The 22,219-nt window shown below is 54.1% G+C and overlaps 1 protein-coding gene across 1 annotated transcript in view; it reads left to right on the top strand.

Moving 5' to 3' along the window:
• LOC140394174 (protein kinase C beta type) overlaps positions 1-9,501 on the top strand; it is a 531,938-nt gene extending 522,437 nt beyond the window's left edge. The window contains exon 17 of the mRNA XM_072481123.1: positions 6,720-9,501. Within this exon, the coding sequence (XP_072337224.1) occupies positions 6,720-6,872 (153 nt within the window). The 3' untranslated portion in view covers positions 6,873-9,501. The remainder of the gene's footprint in view (positions 1-6,719) is intronic.
• The last annotated feature ends 12,718 nt before the right edge of the window (positions 9,502-22,219 follow it).

Raw genomic sequence — 22,219 nt, forward strand, 5'->3', positions numbered from 1 at the left:
TGGGCAGAGGGGGCGGGGTTGCCTTGTTAATAAGGAATGAAATTAAATCAATAGCACTAAACGACATAGGGTCAGATGATGTGGAGTCTATGTGGGTAGAGTTGAGGAACCACAAAGGCAAAAAAACCATAATGGGAGTTATGTACAGGCCTCCTAACAGTGGTCAGGACCGGGGGCACAAAATGCACCACGAAATAGAAAGTGCATGTCAGAAAGGCAAGGTCACAGTGATCATGGGGGACTTCAATATGCAGGTGGACTGGGTAAATAATGCTGCCAGTGGACCCAAGGAAAGGGAATTCATTGAATGTTTACAGGAGGGCTTTTTGGAACAGCTTGTGATGGAGCCCACGAGGGAACAGGCCATTCTGGACTTAGTGTTATGTAATGAGCCAGACTTGATTAAAGATCTTAAAGTAAGGGAGCACTTAGGAGGCAGTGATCATAATATGGTCGAATTCAATCTCCAATTTGAAAGAAAGAAGGTAGAATCAGATGTAAAGGTGTTACAGTTAAATAAAGGTAACTACAGGGGCATGAGGGAGGAACTGACGAAAATCGACTGGGAGCAGAGCCGAGTGGGAAAGACAGTAGAACAACAATGGCAGGAGTTTCTGGGAGTAATTGAGGACACAGTACAGAGGTTCATCCCAAAGAAAAGGAAGGTTATCAGAGGGGGGATTAGGCAGCCATGGCTGACAAAGGAAGTTAGGGAATGCATCAAAGCAAAAGAGAAAGCCTATAATGTGGCAAAGAGTAGTGGGAAGTCAGAAGATTGGGAAGGCTACAAAAACAAACAGAGGATAACAAAGAGAGAAATAAGGAAAGAGAGGATCAAATATGAAGGTAGGCTAGCCAGTAACATTAGGAATGATAGTAAAAGTTTCTTTAAATACATTAAAAACAAACGGGAGGCAAAAGTTGACATTGGGCCGCTCCAAAATGACGCTGGTAATTTTGTGATGGGAGACGAGGAAATAGCTGAGGAACTAAATAAGTACTTTGCGTCAGTCTTCACCGTAGAAGACATGAGTAATATCCCAACAATTCCGGAGAGTCGGGGGCAGAGTTGAATATGGTAGCCATCACAAAGGAGAAAGTGCTAGAGAAACTAAAAGGTCTAAAAATTGATAAATCTCCGGGCCCAGATGGGCTACAGCCTAGCGTTCTAAAGGAGATAGCTGAAGAAATAGTGGAGGCGTTAGTTATGATTTTTCAAAAGTCACTGGAGTCAGGGAAAGTCCCAGAGGATTTGAAAATCACTGTTGTAACCCCCCTGTTCAAGAAGGGAACAAGGAAAAAGATGGAAAATTATAGGCCAATTAGCCTAACCTCGATTAGAACAAAGAACAAAGAAATGTACAGCACAGGAACAGGCCCTTCGGCCCTACAAGCCCGTGCCGACCATGCTGCCCGACTAACTACAATCTTCTACACTTCCTGGGTCCGTATCTCTCTATTCCCATCCTATTCATGTATTTGTCAAGATGCCCCTTAAATGTCACTATCGTCCCTGCTTCCACCACCTCCTCCGGTAGCGAGTTCCAGGCACACACTACCCTCTGTGTAAAAAAACTTGCCTCGTACATCTACTCTAAACCTTGCCCCTCTCACCTTAAACCTATGCCCCCTAGTAATTGACCCCTCTACCCTGGGGAAAAGCCTCTGACTATCCACTCTGTCTATGCCCCTCATAATTTTGTAGACCTCTATCAGGTCTCCCCTCAACCTCCTTCGTTCCAGTGAGAACAAACCGAGTTTATTCAACCGCTCCTCATAGCTAATGCCCTCCATACCAGGCAACATTCTGGTAAATCTCTTCTGCACCCTCTCTAAAGCCTCCACATCCTTCTGGTAGTGTGGCGACCAGAATTGAACACTATACTCCAAGTGTGGCCTAACTAAGATTCTATACAGCTGCAACATGACTTGCCAATTCTTATACTCAATGCCCCGGCCAATGAAGGCAAGCATGCCGTATGCCTTCTTGACTACCTTCTCCACCTGTGTTGCCCCTTTCAATGACCTGTGGACCTGTACTCCTAGATCTCTTTGACTTTCAATACTCTTGAGGGTTCTACCATTCACTGTATATTCCCTACCTGCATTAGACCTTCCAAAATGCATTACCTCACATTTGTCCGGATTAAACTCCATCTGCCATCTCTCCGCCCAAGTCTCCAAACAATCTAAATCCTGCTGTATCCTCTGACAGTCCTCATCGCTATCCGCAATTCCACCAACCTTTGTGTCGTCTGCAAACTTACTAATCAGACCAGTTACATTTTCCTCCAAATCATTTATATATACTACAAAGAGCATAGGTCCCAGCACTGATCCCTGTGGAACACCACTGGTCACAGCCCTCCAATTAGAAAAGCATCCTTCCATTGCTACTCTCTGCCTTCTATGACCTAGCCAGTTCTGTATCCACCTTGCCAGCTCACCCCTGATCCCGTGTGACTTCACCTTTTGTACTAGTCTACCATGAGGACCTTATCAAAGGCCTTACTGAAGTCCATATAGACAACATCCACTGCCCTACCTGCATCAATCATCTTAGTGACCTCCTCGAAAAACTCTATCAAGTTAGTGAAACACGACCTTGCCTTCACAAAACCGTGCTGCCTCTCACTAATACGTCCATTTGCTTCCAAATGGGAGTAGATCCTGTCTCGAAGAACTCTCTCCAGTAATTTCCCTACCACTGAAGTAAGGCTCACCGGCCTGTAGTTCCCGGGATTATCCTTGCTACTCTTCTTAAACAGAGGAACAACATTGGCTATTCTCCAGTCCTCCGGGACATCCCCTGAAGACAGTGAGGATCCAAAGATTTCTGTCAAGGCCTCAGCAATTTCCTCTCCAGCCTCCTTCAGTATTCTGGGGTAGATCCCATCAGGCCCTGGGGACTTATCTACCTTAATATTTTTTAAGACACCCAACACCTCGTCTTTTTGGATCTCAATGTGACTAAGGCTATCTACACACCCTTCTCCAGACTCAACATCTACCAATTTCTTCTCTTTGGTGAATACTGATGCAAAGTATTCATTCTCCAGACTCAACATCTACCAATTTCTTCTCTTTGGTGAATACTGATGCAAAGTATTCATTTAGTACCTCGCCCATTTCCTCTGGCTCCACGCATAGATTCCCTTGCCTATCCTTCAGTGGGCCAACCCTTTTCCTGGCTACCCTATTGCTTTTTATGTACGTGTAAAAAGCCTTGGTATTTTCCTTAACCCTATTTGCCAATGACTTTTTGTGACCCCTTCTAGCCCTCCTGACTCCTTGCTTAAGTTCCTTCCTACTTTCCTTATATTCCACGCAGGCTTCATCTGTTCCTAGCCTTTTAGCCCTGACAAATGCCTCCTTTTTCTTTTTGATGAGGCCTACAATATCTCTTGTTATCCAAGGTTCCCGAAAATTGCCGTATTTATCCTTCTTCCTCACAGGAACATGCCGATCCTGAATTCCTTTCAACTGACACTTGAAAGCCTCCCACATGTCAGATGTTGATTTGCCCTCAAACATCCGCCCCCAATCTATGTTCTTCAGTTCCCGCCTAATATTGTTATAATTAGCCTTCCCCCAATTTAGCACATTCATCCTAGGACCACTCTTATACTTGTCCACCAGTACTTTAAAACTTACTGAATTGTGGTCACTGTTACCGAAATGCTCCCCTACTGAAACATCTACCACCTGGCCGGGCTCATTCCCCAATACCAGGTCCAGTACCGCCCCTTCCCTAGTTGGACTGTCTACATATTGTTTTAAGAAGCCTTCCTGGATGCTCCTTACAAACTCCGCCCCGTCTAAGCCCCTGGCACTAAGTGAGTCCCAGTCAATATTGGGGAAGTTGAAGTCTCCTATCACCACAACCCTGTTGTTTTTACTCTTTTCCAAAATCTGTCTACCTATCTGCTCCTCTATCTCCCGCTGGCTGTTGGGAGGCCTGTAGTAAACCCCCAACATTGTGACTGCACCCTTCTTATTCCTGATCTCTACCCATATAGCCTCACTGCCCTCTGAGGTGTCCTCCCGCAGTACAGCTGTGATATTCTCCCGAACCAGTAGCGCAACTCCGCCTCCCCTTTTACATCCCCCTCTATCCCGCCTGAAACATCTAAATCCTGGAACGTTTAGCTGCCAATCCTGCCCTTCCCTCAACCAGGTCTCTGTAATGGCAACAACATCATAGTTCCAAGTACTAATCCGAGCTCTAAGTTCATCTGCCTTACCCGTAATACTTCTTGCATTAAAACATATGCACTTCAGGCCACCAGACCCGCTGTGTTCAGCAACTTCTCCCTGTCTGCTCTGCCTCAGAGCCCCACTGTCCCTATTCCCTAGTTCTCCCTCAATGCTCTCACCTTCTGACCTATTGCTCCCGTGCCCACCCCCCTGCCATACTAGTTTAAACCCTCCCGTGTGACACTAGCAAACCTCGCGGCCAGGATATTTATGCCTCTCCGGTTTAGATGCAACCCGTCCTTCTTATATAGGTCACACCTGCCCCGGAAGAGCTCCCAGTGGTCCAGATAACGGAAACCCTCCCTCCTACACCAGCTGTTTAGCCATGTGTTTAGCTGCTCTATCTTCCTATTTCTAGCCTCACTGGCACGTGGCACAGGGAGTAATCCCGAGATTACAACCCTCGAGGTCCTGTCTTTTAACTTTCTGCCAAGCTCCCTGAACTCCTGCTGCAGGACCTCATGCCCCTTCCTGCCTATGTCGTTAGTACCAATATGTACAACGGTTGTTGGCAAGATTCTAGAATCCATTGTTAAGGATGAGATTTCTAAATTCTTGCAAGTGCAGGGTCGGATTAGGACAAGTCAGCATGGATTTAGTAAGGGGAGGTCGTGCCTGACAAACCTGTTAGAGTTCTTTGAAGAGATAACAAATAGGTTAGACCAAGGAGAGCCAATGGATGTTATCTATCTTGACTTCCAAAAGGCCTTTGATAAGGTGCCTCACGGGAGACTGCTGTGTAAAATAAGGGCCCATGGTATTCGAGGCAAGGTACTAACGTGGATTGACGATTGGCTGTCAGGCAGAAGGCAGAGAGTTGGGATAAAAGGTTCTTTTTCGGAATGGCAACCGGTGACGAGTGGTGTCCCGCAGGGTTCAGTGTTGGGGCCACAGCTGTTCTCTTTATATATTAACGATCTAGATGACGGGACTGAGGGCATTCTGGCTAAGTTTGCCGATGATACAAAGATAGGTGGAGGGGCAGGTAGTATGGAGGAGGTGGGGAGGCTGCAGAAAGATTTAGACAGCTTAGGAGAGTGGTCCAAGAAATGGCTGATGAAATTCAACGTGGGCAAGTGCGAGGTCTTGCACTTTGGAAAAAAGAATAGAGGCGTGGACTATTTTCTAAACGGTGACAAAATTCATAATGCTGAAGTGCAAAGGGACTTGGGAGTCCTAGTCCAGGATTCTCTAAAGGTAAACTTGCAGGTTGAGTCCGTAATTAAGAAAGCAAATTCAATGCTGTCATTCATCTCAAGAGGCTTGGAATATAAAAGCAGGGATGTACTTCTGAAGCTTTATAAAGCATTAGTTAGGCCCCATTTAGAATACTGTGAGCAATTTTGGGCCCCACACCTCAGGAAGGACATACTGGCACTGGAGCGGGTCCAGCGGAGATTCACACGGATGATCCCAGGAATGGTAGGCCTAACATACGATGAACGTCTGAGGATCCTGGGATTATATTCATTGGAGTTTAGGAGGTTGAGGGGAGATCTAATAGAAACTTACAAGATAATGAATGGCTTAGATAGGGTGGATGTAGGGAAGTTGTTCCCATTAGCAGGGGAGACTAGGACCCGGGGGCACAGCCTTAGAATAAAAGGGAGTCACTTTAGAACAGAGATGAGGAGAAATTTCTTCAGCCAGAGAGTGGTGGGTCTGTGGAATTCATTGCCACAGAGGGTGGTGGAGGCCGGGACGTTGAGTGTCTTTAAGACAGAAGTTGATAAATTCTTGATTTCTCGAGGAATTAAGGGCTATGGAGAGAGAGCGGGTAAATGGAGTTGAAATCAGCCATGATTGAATGGTGGAGTGGACTGGATGGGCCGAATGGCCTTCCGCTCCTATGTCTTATGGTCTTATGAAAAGGGTGTTTCCTCTTTGGGATGTGCCCAGGGTTAGGGGGCACTGTTTTAAAATTTGGGGTCATCCTTCTCGGGCAGAGATCAGGATAATTCTTTCTAATCAAAGGGTTGTGTGATTTTGGAACTCTCTACCTCAGAAGACAGTGGAAGTGAAGTCATTGAATATTATCAAGGCAGAGGTAGATAGATTCTTGTTAGGCAAGGGGGTGAAAGGTTATGGGGGGAGGGGGGCTCCAGGGACCGATTGGCCCATTTCTGCTCTTCACGTGCAAGGTGTTGATGCAATTATGGTGAGAGCTCGGGAGGATAATAAGACCACCTTTTTAACAGAGATGGTCACTCATAGCGCAATTTGATGTTACCCACCTTGGTTTGTGTCGTTTTGCAGAGTGGGCCTTGCACCTGGTCTATAGGTCGATGTTTATTTGAGTCCTGGTCTCCCTGGCTCCCTTTATGAGGGGAGGTTCCTGCAGCGACGGATAAACGGTGGAGAATTACACTGTCATCTGACGGTGAGACAGCAGTAAATCCTGTTGCCAAACACATGTTGCAAAAGCGCATTTACTGAAAATTCTTTTTTTATTCTCCTGACAGAAAAATCACAGAGACACCGGCAACTTTGACCGTGAATTCACGCGCCAGCCTGTGGAGCTCACACCCACTGACAAACTCTTCATCATGAACCTGGATCAGAATGAATTTGCAGGATTTTCTTATGTGAATCCTGAATTTGTTATTCAGGTTTAAGGAATCGGGTGAAGGCTTATTTCTTCAAAGCTGCAGTTGTACTTTTAATCCGAAACACAGAACACAAATGTTTTCAAATATCGATCTTCCTTCCTCCAGACCCCGAGTTCAACATGAGGTTTTAATACAGCGCCACTCGACATTTTATACCTGATTCTCTGTCTCGGTGATTGTAAATAATAATCGGATAGTGGCCAGAATCGCAGAGACATGTGAAATAAACAAATGGACATTGGAACGTGAATTCTGACCTGTTGCTGATCCCAAATCCCGACAGGCAGAATAGGGGAAGGCAGGGTGAAGAATCAGGGCCTGGTGATGACTAAAATCAATGCAAAACTTTAATTTCTAAAGTAGCCACCGTTCAATGGAACATTGAGAGATCTGCACTGGCAGTGGTACCTATCTCCAGAGCCCAGGTGAATGTTGGAGCTGGAATAAGAAGAGTCGTTCTGGAAGGATCTTGTAAGCAACATACCTAGAAATTCAGGCCAGTGCAAAGTGGGTGTAGACAACAATATCTGGCGCACGCCCAACTTACATGAAAGCAGTGAATGCCCACTTGGGAGGGGGGGGGGGCAGGTAGGGGGCCCTGTGGGCAAAGAGGTTTCAAGCCACTGCATTCAGAGCTGCTCAATCTTGCACAGGGAGCGGCAAACAGACCTCAGACCCCTTATTTGCATATGTAAAAGGCTAACGCCTGTTTTGGGCCTGAGCCCTTGGATGCCTGCACGAATATGGCAGCTGGCGCACTTGCAACTTGTAATGAGCGTGTGCTTTCTGCCTGCCTAACACCCAAATAATGCCAACTGTACCCCATAAGACACTTTAAGTGGGGGGGGAATTAATTCACATTTCAAAAACATTTTTGATATTGTATTTACAGCTATATCAAGCAAAAATATATTTAAAACTTTACCAAGAGTATGCACTTCCTGTTAGCATCACGGTTATTTTTCTCTCATTTCAGCCATCACACTTTGATGGTTGCCACCCAGTAAACAGCAGCAAATCAGAATAAGGCTGGAAACATGTGAATCAAACACAAGGCAATCAGTCAATGGCTAATCGGGAGGTCTGCCAGTAACAGGTGAAAGGTGTTGCATATAATTTGTCTATTTTCACTCAATTTGTTGAACCATGAAATTGTGCTGGTCGGTCTAGTATCCACCCCCGTCCCCGTACTGAGGGGAGGGTACCCTGTTTCTCCAACACAAAATTAGTGTTTGTAGCGTTTGGCCTTGTGTATATTTTTTACTGTTTTAATAAAAAGATATGGCAGGTCTGGTTCTCCTACACCTAAAATACTTGATTGTTATTTGAAGTGTTCCCCCCCCCCCACACCTCCTTGGATACTACCATAATTGTGTAATGAAGTCCCTCTTCCTTTCATTAACTACCACTGAGACCAACCAGCAGAAAGAACTCCAATATTAAAGATGTTTTCTGTAAGATCTTGTAATTTATTTTAATTTAATCAAATTCTTTGGTTTATAGCCTATATTTGGATACAATAGTATAATGGCCAATGTTACGGACTAGTAAACCAATGCTTTGGACTAATTATCCAGGGTACAAGAGTTCAAGATTCCACAATGCAATCTTCACTTATCTGAATTGAACCTGGTTCTCCCATCAGTCCTACCCTGAACGTGTGGATGAAGCAAGTTTATGGGCTGAGATACATTCAGATGTTGAATAAGGAACAATTTTTTTAAAAGGATATTAGCATAGTTGATTCAATGTTCAAAATTCCACAGCCTTTGAGGCTTCATAATTGATTTCCAGATAGGTTATGTGTGGCTCTGGGTGCAAATATTGAGAAAATTCAAGCAATCATGTGGGCAGCATGGTAGCATTGTGGATAGCACAATTGCTTCACAGCTCCAGGGTCCCAGGTTCGATTCCGGCTTGGGTCACTGTCTGTGCGGAGTCTGCACATCCACCCCGTGTGTGCGTGGGTTTCCTCCGGGTGCTCCGGTTTCCTCCCACAGTCCAAAGATGTGCAGGTTAGGTGGATTGGCCATGATAGATTGCCCTTAGTGTCCAAAATGGCCCTTAATGTTGGGTGGGGTTACTGGGATATGGGGATAGGGTGGAGGTGTTGACCTTGGGTAGGGTGCTCTTTTCAAGAGCTGGTGCAGATTCAATGGGTCGAATGGCCTCCTTCTGCACTGTAAATTCTATGATAATCTTAAGGTATGGGACTTGGTGCTAAGGACAGCTTTGGGGTAAAAATTAATGGGCAATGAAAAGAGAATGAGACAAGGTTAACCATGGATGAATTAAGTCTAAAGTTTTAAGAAGTGTCTTCCATATTATGGATGTAAATGTTTTCTGTTCAGTTACATCTCATGGAGTGTAATGTCCTTGAAGGTTTCTTTCATTGTGACGTCTATGCATCTCCTTTTTCACAGGATCACAGAGTGTTCGTACAGTTGATAGCAAATAAATTAATGTGTTTTGAAGCTTGCCAAAAATTAAACAAAAATGTATTGCAATAATTACTGGATGAATTGATTTGCATGACTTATGTGTCCGTCTCTGTTGTTGGCAGAATGTTCATGCACGAATGCTTCCAAAATGTTGAGTTCTATCGCAAACAATGAAATAAAATTCCATAATGAAACATTTGCAACAAAGTCTGGAGTATTCACTCAAGGTAGAGAGCCTTCACCTGGTGGGACTAACTACAATCACGTGACATCAGTATTGGTCTGAATATGGCAATGCTTTAACATGACTTCTGCTGAATTAACTTTGTCTCTCAATGAATCGAGGCATATTACACAGATGGTACAAGCAATCGGGCTAAATTGGTCACCATATACCTGAGTAACAAGTTAGCACTCAGTGTTGGTTAAATAATTTCCCCCTCAGCTTTGACTGCATATTGAGGCAATTAAAGTCTCCTCTCTTCAGGCTGTGGTCAGTTTCAGCCAGCTCCTGTAGAAAGAGGTCCAAAGCACAAAGATATTCCCAATGTTACACTGGTTTCAGTGAGAGCACCTGATTGAGGGTGAATGTAGTTACTTATGTTACACCACAAAATAATAGGATTCACATTATAATGTGTAGATTGTCACAGATTTATTAAAAATGTGATAACTATTATTGACAGCAACACGCACAGCAAAATGCTGTGCGGTCACCATTGAATCCACATCTCAACAACAATATTGGAAACAGGTGAGCGCCACATTGCATTCTGAGGTCTCAGTTCCAGAAATATCTATTGTTTTTCCCAATATTGCCACGTTTTCTTAGTTCCCAATATTCCTTTCAGTGACTTCTATTTTACACATCCTGATAGATCAGTCAATCAAACCCTTGAGCTGAAGAGCACTAAATAAATTCAAGAACTAGCAAAGGTATTCTAACACTCCTATGCATATATTACTTTTCTATCATCCAAGACAGAATTCTTTTTAACATGTCACCTTGCTAGGTGGCCTTCGACAATACAAATACTGTCAGCTTTGCAGACATCTAACCATAAGACTGCAGTGTTCAATTAAATTTAAAAGGGTAATAGTCTACAAGGGTGCCTGCTAATCTCTCCATATATCTACTGGTCACCCGAAAGTCTCCGAAGATATTGTTGTGGCACTTGTCTGTATCAAAGGGATAATCAAACATTTTTTATTCAGTGATGGGATGTGGGCATAGCCGGTTAGGCCACCCCTAATTGCCCTTGCGAAGGTGGTGATGAGCTGCCTTTCTGTATCACTGCAGTCCATGTGATGTAGGAACACCCACAATGCTGTTTAGGAGGAAGTTCTAGGATTTTGACCCAGTGACAGTGAAGAAATGATATATTCCCAAGTCAGGATGGTGTGGCTTCGAGGAGAGCTTCCAGCTGGTGATGTTTCCCATGCATCTGCTGCCCATGTCTTAGATTGTCACAGTTGTGGGTTTGGAAGGTGCTGACTAAGGAGCCTTGGTAAGTTCCTGCAGGGTTTCTTGCAGATGGTGCATACTGCTGCCACTGTGCTTCAGTGGAAATATTGTTTATTAAACAATCAACAGTAACAAAGATTTGAAAATCAACTACATAACATTCCACATGTCACACTAACCATCAAACAACTAGGAAACATCACCATTCCATATTGGTACCAATACAAAGCTCTATCAGCTCATTTTCACAAGAAAATCAAACACACGGTATCACCCCTCCTCAACAGAAACGGAGGAAAAGCCTGAGAATGTGTTATGTCCAGAACTTTGCCGTAGAAATGATCTGTCCATCAATGTGTTACTCGTTCCACGTATCAGTGCCATTCTCCATCCAGGAGCTGCAGCTGTGCAGGCCCTCCCACATGGTCCAGTCTCACCTGAACTAGATCCTGGCATCCACATATTCCACTGGCACTGGTGCAGTTGAACATCCGTGACATCCAGCGTGTTTAACCAGTGGTGACGAACCAGTTACATGCAGCATTCACCACATCAGCAACAAAAGCATCAGCAATCTGCGAAAGCATTTCTTCAAATGGCCCATTTGGAACAATGTCGTGCACCAGGTTCTGCAGCGTTTTCTTGCTTCAAACCGGATTACCTTCTGGACTCTTGTGTCTCCCTGAGCCTGGTGTTCCAAGACCCAGGTACATTGGAAAAAGTTTTCCTTTTTGGCCATAGAGGTGAATGTTTGTGGATGAGGGAACCAATCAAGCAGGCTGCTTGGTTCTGGATAGTGTCGATATCTTGAGTGTTGGTGGATCTGCACTCATCCAGGCAAGTGTACAGTATTCCATTACACTCCTGACTTTTACTTAATAGATTGTAGAGAGACTTGGGGAGTCAGGTGGTGAGTTACTCGCTGCATGATACCTAGCCTCTGACCTGCTCTTGTAGTCACAGTATCTATATGGCTAGTCCAGTTCAGTTTCTGGTCAATGGTAACCCCAGGATGTTGATAGTGTGGGATGCAGCTATGGAAATGCTTTTGAATGTCAAGGAACAATGGTTAGGTTCACTCTTGTTGGAGATGGTCATTGTTTGGCAGTTGTGTGGCGTGAATGTTACTTGCCATTTGTCAGCCTGAGCCTGGGTACTGTCCACATCCAAGCATTTGCACATGGCTGCTTCACTGTCTGAGGAGTTGCAAATGGTGCTGAACACCATGCAATCATCAGCAAACATCCCCACTTCTGATTTTATGATGGCAGGAAGGCCATTGATGAAGCAGCTGAAGATGTTTGGGCCTACGACACTGTGGTGGTATGTATCAGGGGTAATACAGTACACCAGGAATGCCGAGGAGCTATTGGAGGACAGATGCTGGATCCCGATTGTATCCTCCGCCTACTGGGCTCCACCCAGATAGGAGGGGTATAAGAACCTGGGTTTAATCCCCGCAGCTGCATTCTGGAACTGAGCTGCTGGGGGAACGTGTCTGAACAAGTCTGCTCAATAAAGCCTCGATTGAAGTTCTTTACGTCTTGCCTCGTGTGTGATCGATGGTGCTACAATTTATTGAGCAGACTTAAAAAGGAATATGGAGCTCTGATCACCCTGGAGTGCCTGCGAATCAGCCCCCACGCAGCAAACGCAACATCGGCGTTTAAGCACTGGCTGGCGTGCTTTGAGGGATACCTCCGAACAGCCCCCGGCAGACCAACAGAAGACCAGAAGATGCAGGTCCTGCATTCCAGGGTGAGTCCCGAAATTTACTCACTCATCGAGGGCGCGGAAGAATTCCCAGAGGCGATCAACTTGCTGAAGGAGATCTACATTAAGCCCGTCAACCAGGTCTACGCACGCTACCAGCTCGCGACAAGACGACAAATCACCGGGGAATCGCTAGACGATTTCTTCAACGCTCTAACGATCCTGGGACGAAACTGCAACTGCCCAGCGGTTACGGCGAACGAACATACGGACCTCCTGATCAGAGACGCTTACGTAGCAGGTTTGGCATCGTCGCAAATTCGCCAGAGACTTTTAGAGAAAGACTCTCTCGGACTCACCGAGGTACGGGCCCTTGCAGCCTCCCACGACGTGGCCTCCCAAAACGCCCGCGCCTATGCCCCCGACCGCGCTGCAGCCCCTTGGGCTCCGTGGACCCCCGCCGCGACCGACCCCCGGCAACCCCTCCGCAAGCGTGCGCAGCCAGAATCCCAAACCACCCGGGGGGCCCCCGCTGCTACTTTTGCGGACAGTCAAAACACCCCCGCCAGCGCTGCCCGGCCCGGTCAGCCACCTGCAGAAGCTGCGGTAAAAAGGGGCACTATGCAGCGGTGTGCCAGTCCCGTGGGGTCGCCGCTATCTCCGGGGAACAAATGGGACCATGGGCTCCACCCCCCCCAGCGACCCACGGGTGGCCAACGGGCACCGCCATTTTGGACCCCGGACACCACGAGGGGGGGACGGGCGCCGCCATCTTCCTACCCACAGGCCGCGTGCGATCCATGGGAGCGGCCATTTTGTCCACCCCCGGCCGCGTGCGACCCATGGGAGTGGCCATTTTGTCCATCCTCAGCCACGTGCGACTCATGGGAGCGGCCATTTTGTCCACCCCCAACCGCGTGCGATCCATGGACGCTGCCATCTTGGCTGACAGGCAAGGACCCCGGCGTGGACGGCTCCACACTGCCTGACGACAAGGGTCTGATACACCAACCACGTTTGACATCGGTGACCCTCGACCAGTCGCAGCCCCGGATGCTCCAGACGACAACGACAAAGGTGCTGGTGAACGGCCATGAAACGCCGTGTTTGATCGACTCGGGGAGCACGGAGAGTTTTATTCACCCGGACACGGTAAGACGCTGTTCCTTTGTAATACGGCCAAGCACCCAAAAATTTTTCCTGGCGGCGGGGTCCCACTCCGTTGAAATCAAAGGGTTCTGCATCACAAACCTAACGGTGCAGGGGAGAGAGTTCAAAAATTACCGGCTGTACATCCTTCCCCACCTCTGCGCTCCCACCCTCCTGGGTTTGGACTTCCAATGCAACCTCCAGAGCTTAACATTCAAATTTGGCGGCCCTATACCCCCACTGACTAGCTGCGGCCTCGCGACACTCAAGGTCGAACCGCCCTCCCTGTTTGCGAACCTCACCCCGGATTGCAAACCCGTCGCCACTAGGAGCAGACGGTACAGCGCCCAGGACCGGACGTTTATCAGGTCCGAAGTCCAGCGGCTGCTGAAGGAAGGCATAATCCAGGCCAGCAATAGTCCCTGGAGAGCCCAGGTGGTAGTAGTGAAGACAGGGGAGAAGCAAAGGATGGTCATAGACTACAGTCAGACCATCAACAGGTACACGCAGCTAGATGCGTACCCTCTTCCCCGCATATCCGACATGGTCAATCGGATTGCACAGTACAAGGTCTTCTCCACCGTGGACCTTAAGTCCGCCTACCACCAGCTCCCCATTCGCCCCGGTGACCGCAAGTACACTGCCTTCGAAGCAAACGGGCGGCTATACCACTTCTTAAGGGTTCCATTCGGCGTCACGAACGGAGTCTCGGTCTTCCAACGAGAGATGGACCGAATGGTCGACCAGCACGGTTTACGGGCCACGTTCCCGTACCTCGACAACGTCACCATCTGCGGCCACGACCAGCAGGACCACGACGCCAACCTCCGCAAATTCCTCCAGACCGCTAACGCCCTCAACCTCACCTACAACGAGGAAAAATGCGTGTTTAGCACCGACCGTTTAGCCATCCTGGGCTACTTAGTGCGTAATGGAGTGATAGGCCCCGACCCCGAACGCATGCGCCCCCTCATGGAGTTCCCTCTCCCCCACTGTGCCAAAGCCCTGAAACGCTGCCTGGGCTTCTTTTCTTACTACGCCCAGTGGGTCCCCCAGTACGCAGACAAGGCCCGCCCACTAATCCAGTCCACTACTTTTCCCCTGTCGACAGAGGCCCGCCAGGCCTCCAGCCGCATCAAAGCGGATATCGCAAAGGCCACGATGCGCGCCATCGACGAGTCCCTCCCCTTCCAAGTCGAAAGCGACGCGTCCGACGTAGCTCTGGCGGCCACGCTCAACCAAGCGGGCAGACCCATGGCCTTTTTCTCCCGGACCCTACACGCTTCGGAAATTCGCCACTCCTCAGTAGAAAAGGAGGCCCAAGCCATAGTGGAAGCTGTGCGACATTGGAGGCATTGCCTAGCCGGTAGGAGATTCACTCTCCTCACTGACCAACGGTCGGTAGCCTTCATGTTCGATAATGCACAGCGGGGCAAGATAAAAATCAAGATCTTGCGGTGGAGGATAGAACTCTCCACCTACAACTACGAGATCTTGTACCGTCCCGGAAAGCTGAACGAGCCGTCCGATGCCCTATCTCGCGGCACTTGTGCCAACGCACAAGTGGACCGTCTCCAAGCCCTCCACGAGGACCTCTGCCACCCGGGGGTCACTTGTTTCTACCACTTCATAAAGGCTCGCAACCTCCCTTACTCCGTCGAGGACGTCCGAATAGTCACCAGGAACTGCCAAATCTGCGCAGAATGCAAACCGCATTTTTCCAGGCCAGATAGCGCGCACCTGATAAAGGCTTCCCGTCCCTTTGAACGCCTCAGTTTGGATTTCAAAGGCCCCCTCCCCTCCACCGATCGCAACACGTACTTTCTTAATGTCGTTGACGAATACCCCCGCTTCCCCTTCGCCATCCCCTGCCCCGACATGACCGCGGCCACAGTCATTAAAGACCTCGGCACCGTCTTTACCCTGTTCGGTTTCCCCGCCTACATCCATAGCGACAGGGGGTCCTCCTTCATGAGTGACGAGCTGCGTCAATTCCTGCTCAGCAAGGGCATAGCACCGAGCAGGACGACCAGCTACAACCCCCGGGGGAACAGACAGGTAGAGAGGGAGAACGGAACGGTCTGGAAGACCGTCCTTCTGGCCCTACGGTCTAGGAGTCTCCCAACTTCCTGCTGGCAGGAAGTCCTCCCGGATGCCCTTCATTCTATCCGGTCCCTGCTGTGCACCACCACTAACCAAACGCCTCACGAGCGCCTCCTTGTCTTCTCTAGGAGGTCCGCTTCTGGAACGTCACTTCCGACCTGGCTGGCGGCCCGGGACCCATCCTGCTCCGGAAACATGTGCGGGCGCACAAATCAGACCCACTGGTGGAAAAGGTATATCTACTCCACGCAAACCCGCAGTACGCCTACGTGGCGTACCCAGACGGCCGACAGGACACGGTCTCTCTGCGGGACCTGCCGCCCGCCGGAGCTCCCCACCCCCACCCAACACCAATCACCACCCCCTCACTCCCGCCGGAGCTCCCCACACACCCCCAACACCAATCACCACCCCCTCACTCCCGCCGGTGCACCCCACAGCACCTCCTTCCTGGGGGGATCGGTCCTCCTCCCAGGCCCGTCCAGGAGTAAGGAAACAGAAAGGGACAGCGCGATGCTCCCAGAGTCGACCGGACCCGAGCCAGCACCACCATCACCACCACCCGGGCTGAGACGATCGGAAAGGGTGACCAGAGCACCATCTCGACTCATCGAATCGACTTAAGATGTATATAATTCAGTGGCTCAGTAAAGCGGCATTGTTGTAAATAGTTAACGCTGCAAATCGGGTAAAATGTGAATAATTCGGTGGCCCAGTAAAAGCGGCATGATTGTATATAGTTCAATGGTTAATGGTACCGACCCCTGTAAACCCCTACCACCCGGCCGGGGTTCTTGTTTAACAAGGGGAGAATGTGGTGGTATGTATTAGGGGTAATACGGTACACCAGGAATGCCGAGGAGCTATTGGAGGACAGATGCTGGATCCCGATTGGATCCTCCACCTACTGGGCTCCACCCAGATAGGGGTATAAGAACCTGGGTTTAATCCCCGCAGCTGCATTCTGGGACTGAGCTGCTGGGGAACGTGTCTGAACAAGTCTCCTCAATAAAGCCTCGATTGAAGTTCTTTACGTCTCGCCTCGTGTGTGATCGATGGTGCTACAGACATTACCCTGATGAACTCTGCAGTGATGTCCTGAAACTGAGATAATTGACCCCAACAACCACAACCATCCTTTGTGCGTAGTATGACTCCAATCAATGGAGAGTTTCCCATCCCTGATTCCCTTGACTCCAGTTTTGCTGGGGCTCCTTGATGCTTCATCAAATGCTGCTTTGAATGTCAAGAGCAATCACTCTCCCCTCAACTCTGGAATTCAGCTCTTTTACTCATGTTTGAACCAAGGTTGTGTCACTTGCTGCTTATCCTGTTTGCGATGCAAGTAGTCCTGAATTGTAGCTTCATGGAGGAGATGAGTGACCCTGGACGAATCCAAAGTGAGCGTCAGTGAGCAGTTCACTGCTAAGCAAGTGCCACTTGATGACACCTTTCATCATTTTACTGATGATTAACAGTAGACTGATGGGGCCGATTTGTCACATTGCTGGGTAAGTGCAGGGCTGTGTAGGGTATTCAAGATTCTGGAGCACAAGTCTTCAGTACTATTGCCAGAATCTTGTCAGAGCTCATAGACATTGCAGAATCCTGTGTCTTCAAGGGAGGGGGCGGGAGGGAGCGGGGACGGAGGGGAAGGGGGGAGGGAACGGGGGAGGGAGGGAGAGAGCAGGGAGGGAGGGAGGGGGGAGGGAGCAGGGAGGGAGGGAGCGGGGGGGGGGGGGAAACGGGGAGGGAGGGAACGGGGAGGGGGGGGGGGGGGGAGGGAGAAACGGGAGGGAGGGAACGGGGAGGGGGAGAGCGGGGGAGGGAGGGAATGGGGAGGGAGGGGAGGAATGGGAACGGGGAGGGAGGGAACGGGGGAGGGAACGGGGAGGGAGGGAGGAGCGGGGGAGGGGAGGGAGCGGGGAGGGAGGAGCGGGGGAGGGAACGGGGAGGGAGCGGGGGAATGGTGGGGGAGGGAGGGGGAGGGAGGGAATGGGAGGGAGGGAGGAAGCGGGGGAGGGAGGGAGGGAACGGGGAGGAAGCGGGGGAGGGAGGGAGGGAACGGGGAGGGAGCGGGGAGGGAGGGAATGGGGAGGGAGAGAGCAGGGAGGGAGGGAACGGGGGAGGGAGGGAGCGGGGAGGGAGCAGGGAGGGAGGGAGGGAGCGGTGAGGGGGGGAGCGGGGGGGGGGGAAATGGGGAGGGAGGGAACGGGGAGGGGGAGTGAACAGGGAGGGGGGGAGGGGGAGGGAGGGAATGGGAACGGGGAGGGAGGGAGGGAATGGGAACGGGGAGGGGAGGGGAGGGAGCGGGGGAGGGGGGGAGGGAGGGAATGGGAGGGAGGGAGCGGGGGAGGGAACTGGAGGGGGGGAGGGAGCGGGGGAGGGAGGGACGGAGCGGGGGAGGGAGGGAGGGGGAGGGAATGGGGGGGAGGGAGCGGGGGAGGGAGGGAATGGGGAGGGAGGGAGGGGGGAGGGAATGGGGGGAGGAGCGGGGGAGGAGGGAATGGGGAGGGAGGGAGGAAGCGGGGAGGGAGGGAGCGGGGGAGGGAGGGAATGGGGAGGGAGGGAACGGGGAGGGAGGGAGGAAGCGGGGAGGGAGGGAGCGGGGGAGGGAGGGAGCGGGGGAGGGAGGGAATGGGAGGGAGGGAGGACGGGGAGGGAGGGGAGGGAACGGGGAGGGAGGGAGGGAACGGGGAGGGAGCGGGGAGGGAGGGAGCGGGGAGGGAGAGGGAGGGAGCGGGGGAGGGTGGGAATGGGGAGGGGGGAGGGGAGGGAGCGGGGAGGGAGGGAATGAGGGAGGGAGGGAATGGGGGAGGGAGGGGGGAGGGGAGGGAATGGGGAGGTAGGGGGCGGGGAGGAGGTAGGGGGCGGGGAGGGAGGGAGGGAATGGGGAGGTAGGGAGCGGGGAGGGAGGGAATGGGGAGGGAGGGAAATGGGGGGGGAGGGAGGGAGCGGGGGGGGGGAGGGGGAGGAAGGGAGCGGGAGGGAGGAACGGGGAGGGAGGGGAACGGGGAGGGAGGGAGGGAGCGGGGAGGGAGGGAACGGGGAGGGAGCAGGGAGGGGGAGGGAGGGAGCGAGGAGGGGGGGAGGGAGGGAGCGGGGAGGGAGGGAACGGGGAGGGAGGGGGAGGGAGGGAGCAGGGGAGGGAGGGAGGGAACGGGAAGGAGGGAGGGAAGGAGCGAGGCGGGAGGAGGGAATGGGGAGGGAGAGGGGGGGGGAGGGAGGAGGGAACGGTAGGGGGGGAGCGGGGAGGGAGCGGGGGAGGGAGGGAGGGAGCGGGGGAGGGAGGGAACGGTAGGGAGGGAGCGGGGAGGGAGGGAACGGGGAGGGAGGGGACGGGGAGGGAGGGAGTGAGCGGGAGGGAGGGGAGGGACGGGGTGGGAGGAGAGACGGGGGAGGGAGGGAGGGAGCGGGGAGGGAGGGGACGAGGGGGAGGGGACGGGGAGGGAGGGAGGGGACGGGGGAGGGAAGGAACAGGGAGGGAGGGAGCTGGGAGGGAGCTGGGAGGGTGGGAGGGAGCGGGGAAGGTAGGGAGGAAGGGAATGGGGAGGAAGGGAATGGGGAGGGAGGGAGGGAATGGGGAGGGGAGGGAGGGAGGGATGGGGAGGGAGTGGGGAGGGACGGGTGGAGGGAACGGGATGGAGGGGAGGAGGGAACGGGGGGGAGGGAGGGAATGGGGAGGAGCGGGGAGGGAGGGGGAGGAAGGGAGCGGGGAGGGAGGGGAGGAAGGGAGCGGGGAGGGAGGGGAGGGAGGGAGCGGGGGAGGGGGGGGGAGGGAGGGAGAGCGAGGAGGGAGGGAGGGGGAGGGAGGGAGGGAGCGGGGAGGGAGGGAACGGGGAGGGAGCAAGGGAGGGGGAGGGAGGGAGCGAGGAGGGGGGGAGGGAGGGAGCGGGGAGGGAGGGAACGGGAGGGAGGGGGAGGGAGGGAGCAGGGGAGGGAGGGAGGGAACGGGAAGGAGGGAGGGAAGGGAGCGAGGCGGGAGGGAGGGAATGGGGAGGGAGAGGGGGGGGGAGGGAGGGAGGGAACGGTAGGGGGGGGGAGCGGGGAGGGGAGCGGGGAGGGAGGGAGGGAGCGGGGGAGGAGGGAACGGTAGGGGAGGGAGCGGGGAGGGAGGGAACGGGGAGGGAGGGGACGGGGAGGGAGGGATGTGAGCGGGGAGGGAGGGGGAGGGACGGGGTGGGAGGGGAGGAGACGGGGGAGGGAGGGAGGGAGCGGGGAGGGAGGGGACGAGGGGGGAGGGGACGGGGAGGGAGGGAGGGGACGGGGGAGGGAAGGAACAGGGAGGGAGGGAGCTGGGAGGGGAGCTGGGAGGGTGGGAGGGAGCGGGGAAGGTAGGGAGGAAGGGAATGGGGAGGAAGGGAATGGGGAGGGAGGGAGGGAATGGGGAGGGGAGGGAGGGAGGGAATGGGGAGGGAGTGGGAGGGGACGGGTGGAGGGAACGGGGATGGAGGGAGGGAGGGAACGGGGAGGGAGGGAATGGGGAGGGAGGCGGGAGGGAGGGGGAGGAAGGGAGCGGGGAGGGAGGGGGAGGAAGGGAGCGGGGAGGGAGGGGGAGGGAGGGAGCGGGGAGGGAGGGAGCGAGGAGGGAGGGAGGGGGAGGGAGGGAGCGGGGGAGGGAGGGAGGGTACGGGAGGGAGGGAGCGGGGAGGGAGGGAACGGGGAGGGAGGGAGCGAGCAGGAGGGAGGGAGGGATGGGGAGGGAGGGAGCGAGGAGGGAGGGAGGGGGAGGGAGGGAGCGGGTGAGGGAGGGAGGGAGGGAGCGGGCGAGGGAGGGAACGGGGAGGGAGGGGAGTGAGGAGGGAGGGAGGGAATGGGGAGGGAGCGGGGGAGGGAGGGAGGGAACGGGAGGGAGGAAGCGGGGAGGGAGGGAACGGGAGGGAGGAAGCGGGGATGGAGGGAACGGGGAGGGAGGGAGGGGAGGGAGAGGGGAGGGGGAGGGAGAGGGGGAGGGAGGGGAGGGGAGGGAGAGGGGGGAGGGAGGGAACGGGGAGGGAGGGAGGGGACGGGGGAGGGAGGGAGGGAGGGGAGCGGGGAGGGAGGGGGAGGGACGGGGTGGGGGGAGGGAGGGGGAGGGACGGGGTGGGAGGGAGGAGACGGGGGAGGGAGGGAGGGAGCGGGGAGGGAGGGGGACGAGGGGGAGGGGACGGGGAGGGAGGGAGGGAGGGACGGGGAGGGAGGGAGGGAGGGGACGGGAGGGAGGGAGGGGACGGGAGGGAGGAGGGAACGGGGAGGGAGGGAGGGAGGGGACGGGAGGGAGGGAGGGGACGGGGAGGGAGGGAACGGGGAGGGAGGGAGCGGGGAGGGTGGGAGGGAACGGAGGGAGGAAGGGAATGGGGAGGGAGGGAGGGAATGGGGAGGGAGCGGGAAGGGAGGAACGGGGATGGCGGGAGGGAGGGAACGGGGATGGAGGGAGGGAGGGAGGGAGGGAAAGGGGAGGGAGGGAGGAATGGGGAGGGAGGGAGGTAATGGGGAGGGAGCGGGGAGGGAGGGAGGTAATGGGGAGGGAGCGGGGAGGAGGGAGGGAGGGGGGAGGGGACGGGGTGAGGGAGGGGACGGGGAGGGAGCGGGGAGGGGGAGGGGGAGGAGGGAGGAGGGAGGGAGGAGGGAGGGAGGGAGCGGGGAGGGAGGGGGAGGGAGGGAGCGGAGCGGGGAGGGAGGGGACGGGGGAGGGAGCGGGGAGGGACGGGGAGGGGGGAGGGAGGGAGGGGACAGGGGAGGGAGCGGGGAGGGGAGGGGGAGGGAGGGAGGGAGGGGACGGGGAGGGAGGGAGGGGACAGGGGAGGGAGCGGGGAGGGGAGGGGGGAGGGAGGGAGGGAGGGAGGGGACGGGGAGGGAGCGGGGAGGGGACGGGAGGGGGAGAGAGCGGGGAGGGGACGGGACGGGGAGGGAGGGAGGGGACGGGGAGGGAGGGAGGGGACGGGGGAGGGAGCGGGGAGGGGAGGGGAGGGGGAGGGGACGGGGGCGGCAGCAGGGAGGGGGCGGGGAGGGGGAGGGTTGGAGGGAGGGGACGGGGAGGGGGAGGGAGGGGGAGGGAGGAGGGGACGGGGAGGGAGGGAGGGAGGGGACGGGGATGGAGGGAGGGAGGGAATGGGGAGGGAATGGGGAGGGAGGGAGGTAATGGGGAGGAGCGGGGAGGGAGGGAACGGGGGAGGGGGAGGGAGGGAGGGAATGGGGAGGGAGGGAGGTAATGGGGAGGGGAGCGGGGAGGGAGGGAACGGGGAGGGAGTGAGGGAGGGAGCGGGGAGGGGACAGGGTGAGGGAGGGGACGGGGAGGGAGCGGGGAGGGGACGGGGTGAGGGAGGGGACGGGGAGGGGGAGGGAGGAGGGAGGAGGGAGGGAGGGAGCGGGGAGGGAGGGAGCGGGGAGGGGACGGGGAGGGGGAGCGGGGGAGGGAGGGAGGGAGGGGACGGGGAGGGAGGAGGGAGGGAACGGGGAGGGGGAGGGAGGGAGGGAATGGGGAGGGAGGGAGGTAATGGGGA

This window comes from Scyliorhinus torazame, chromosome 17 (genome assembly GCF_047496885.1).
Source record: "Scyliorhinus torazame isolate Kashiwa2021f chromosome 17, sScyTor2.1, whole genome shotgun sequence".
NCBI classification, from domain to species: Eukaryota; Metazoa; Chordata; class Chondrichthyes; order Carcharhiniformes; family Scyliorhinidae; genus Scyliorhinus; species Scyliorhinus torazame.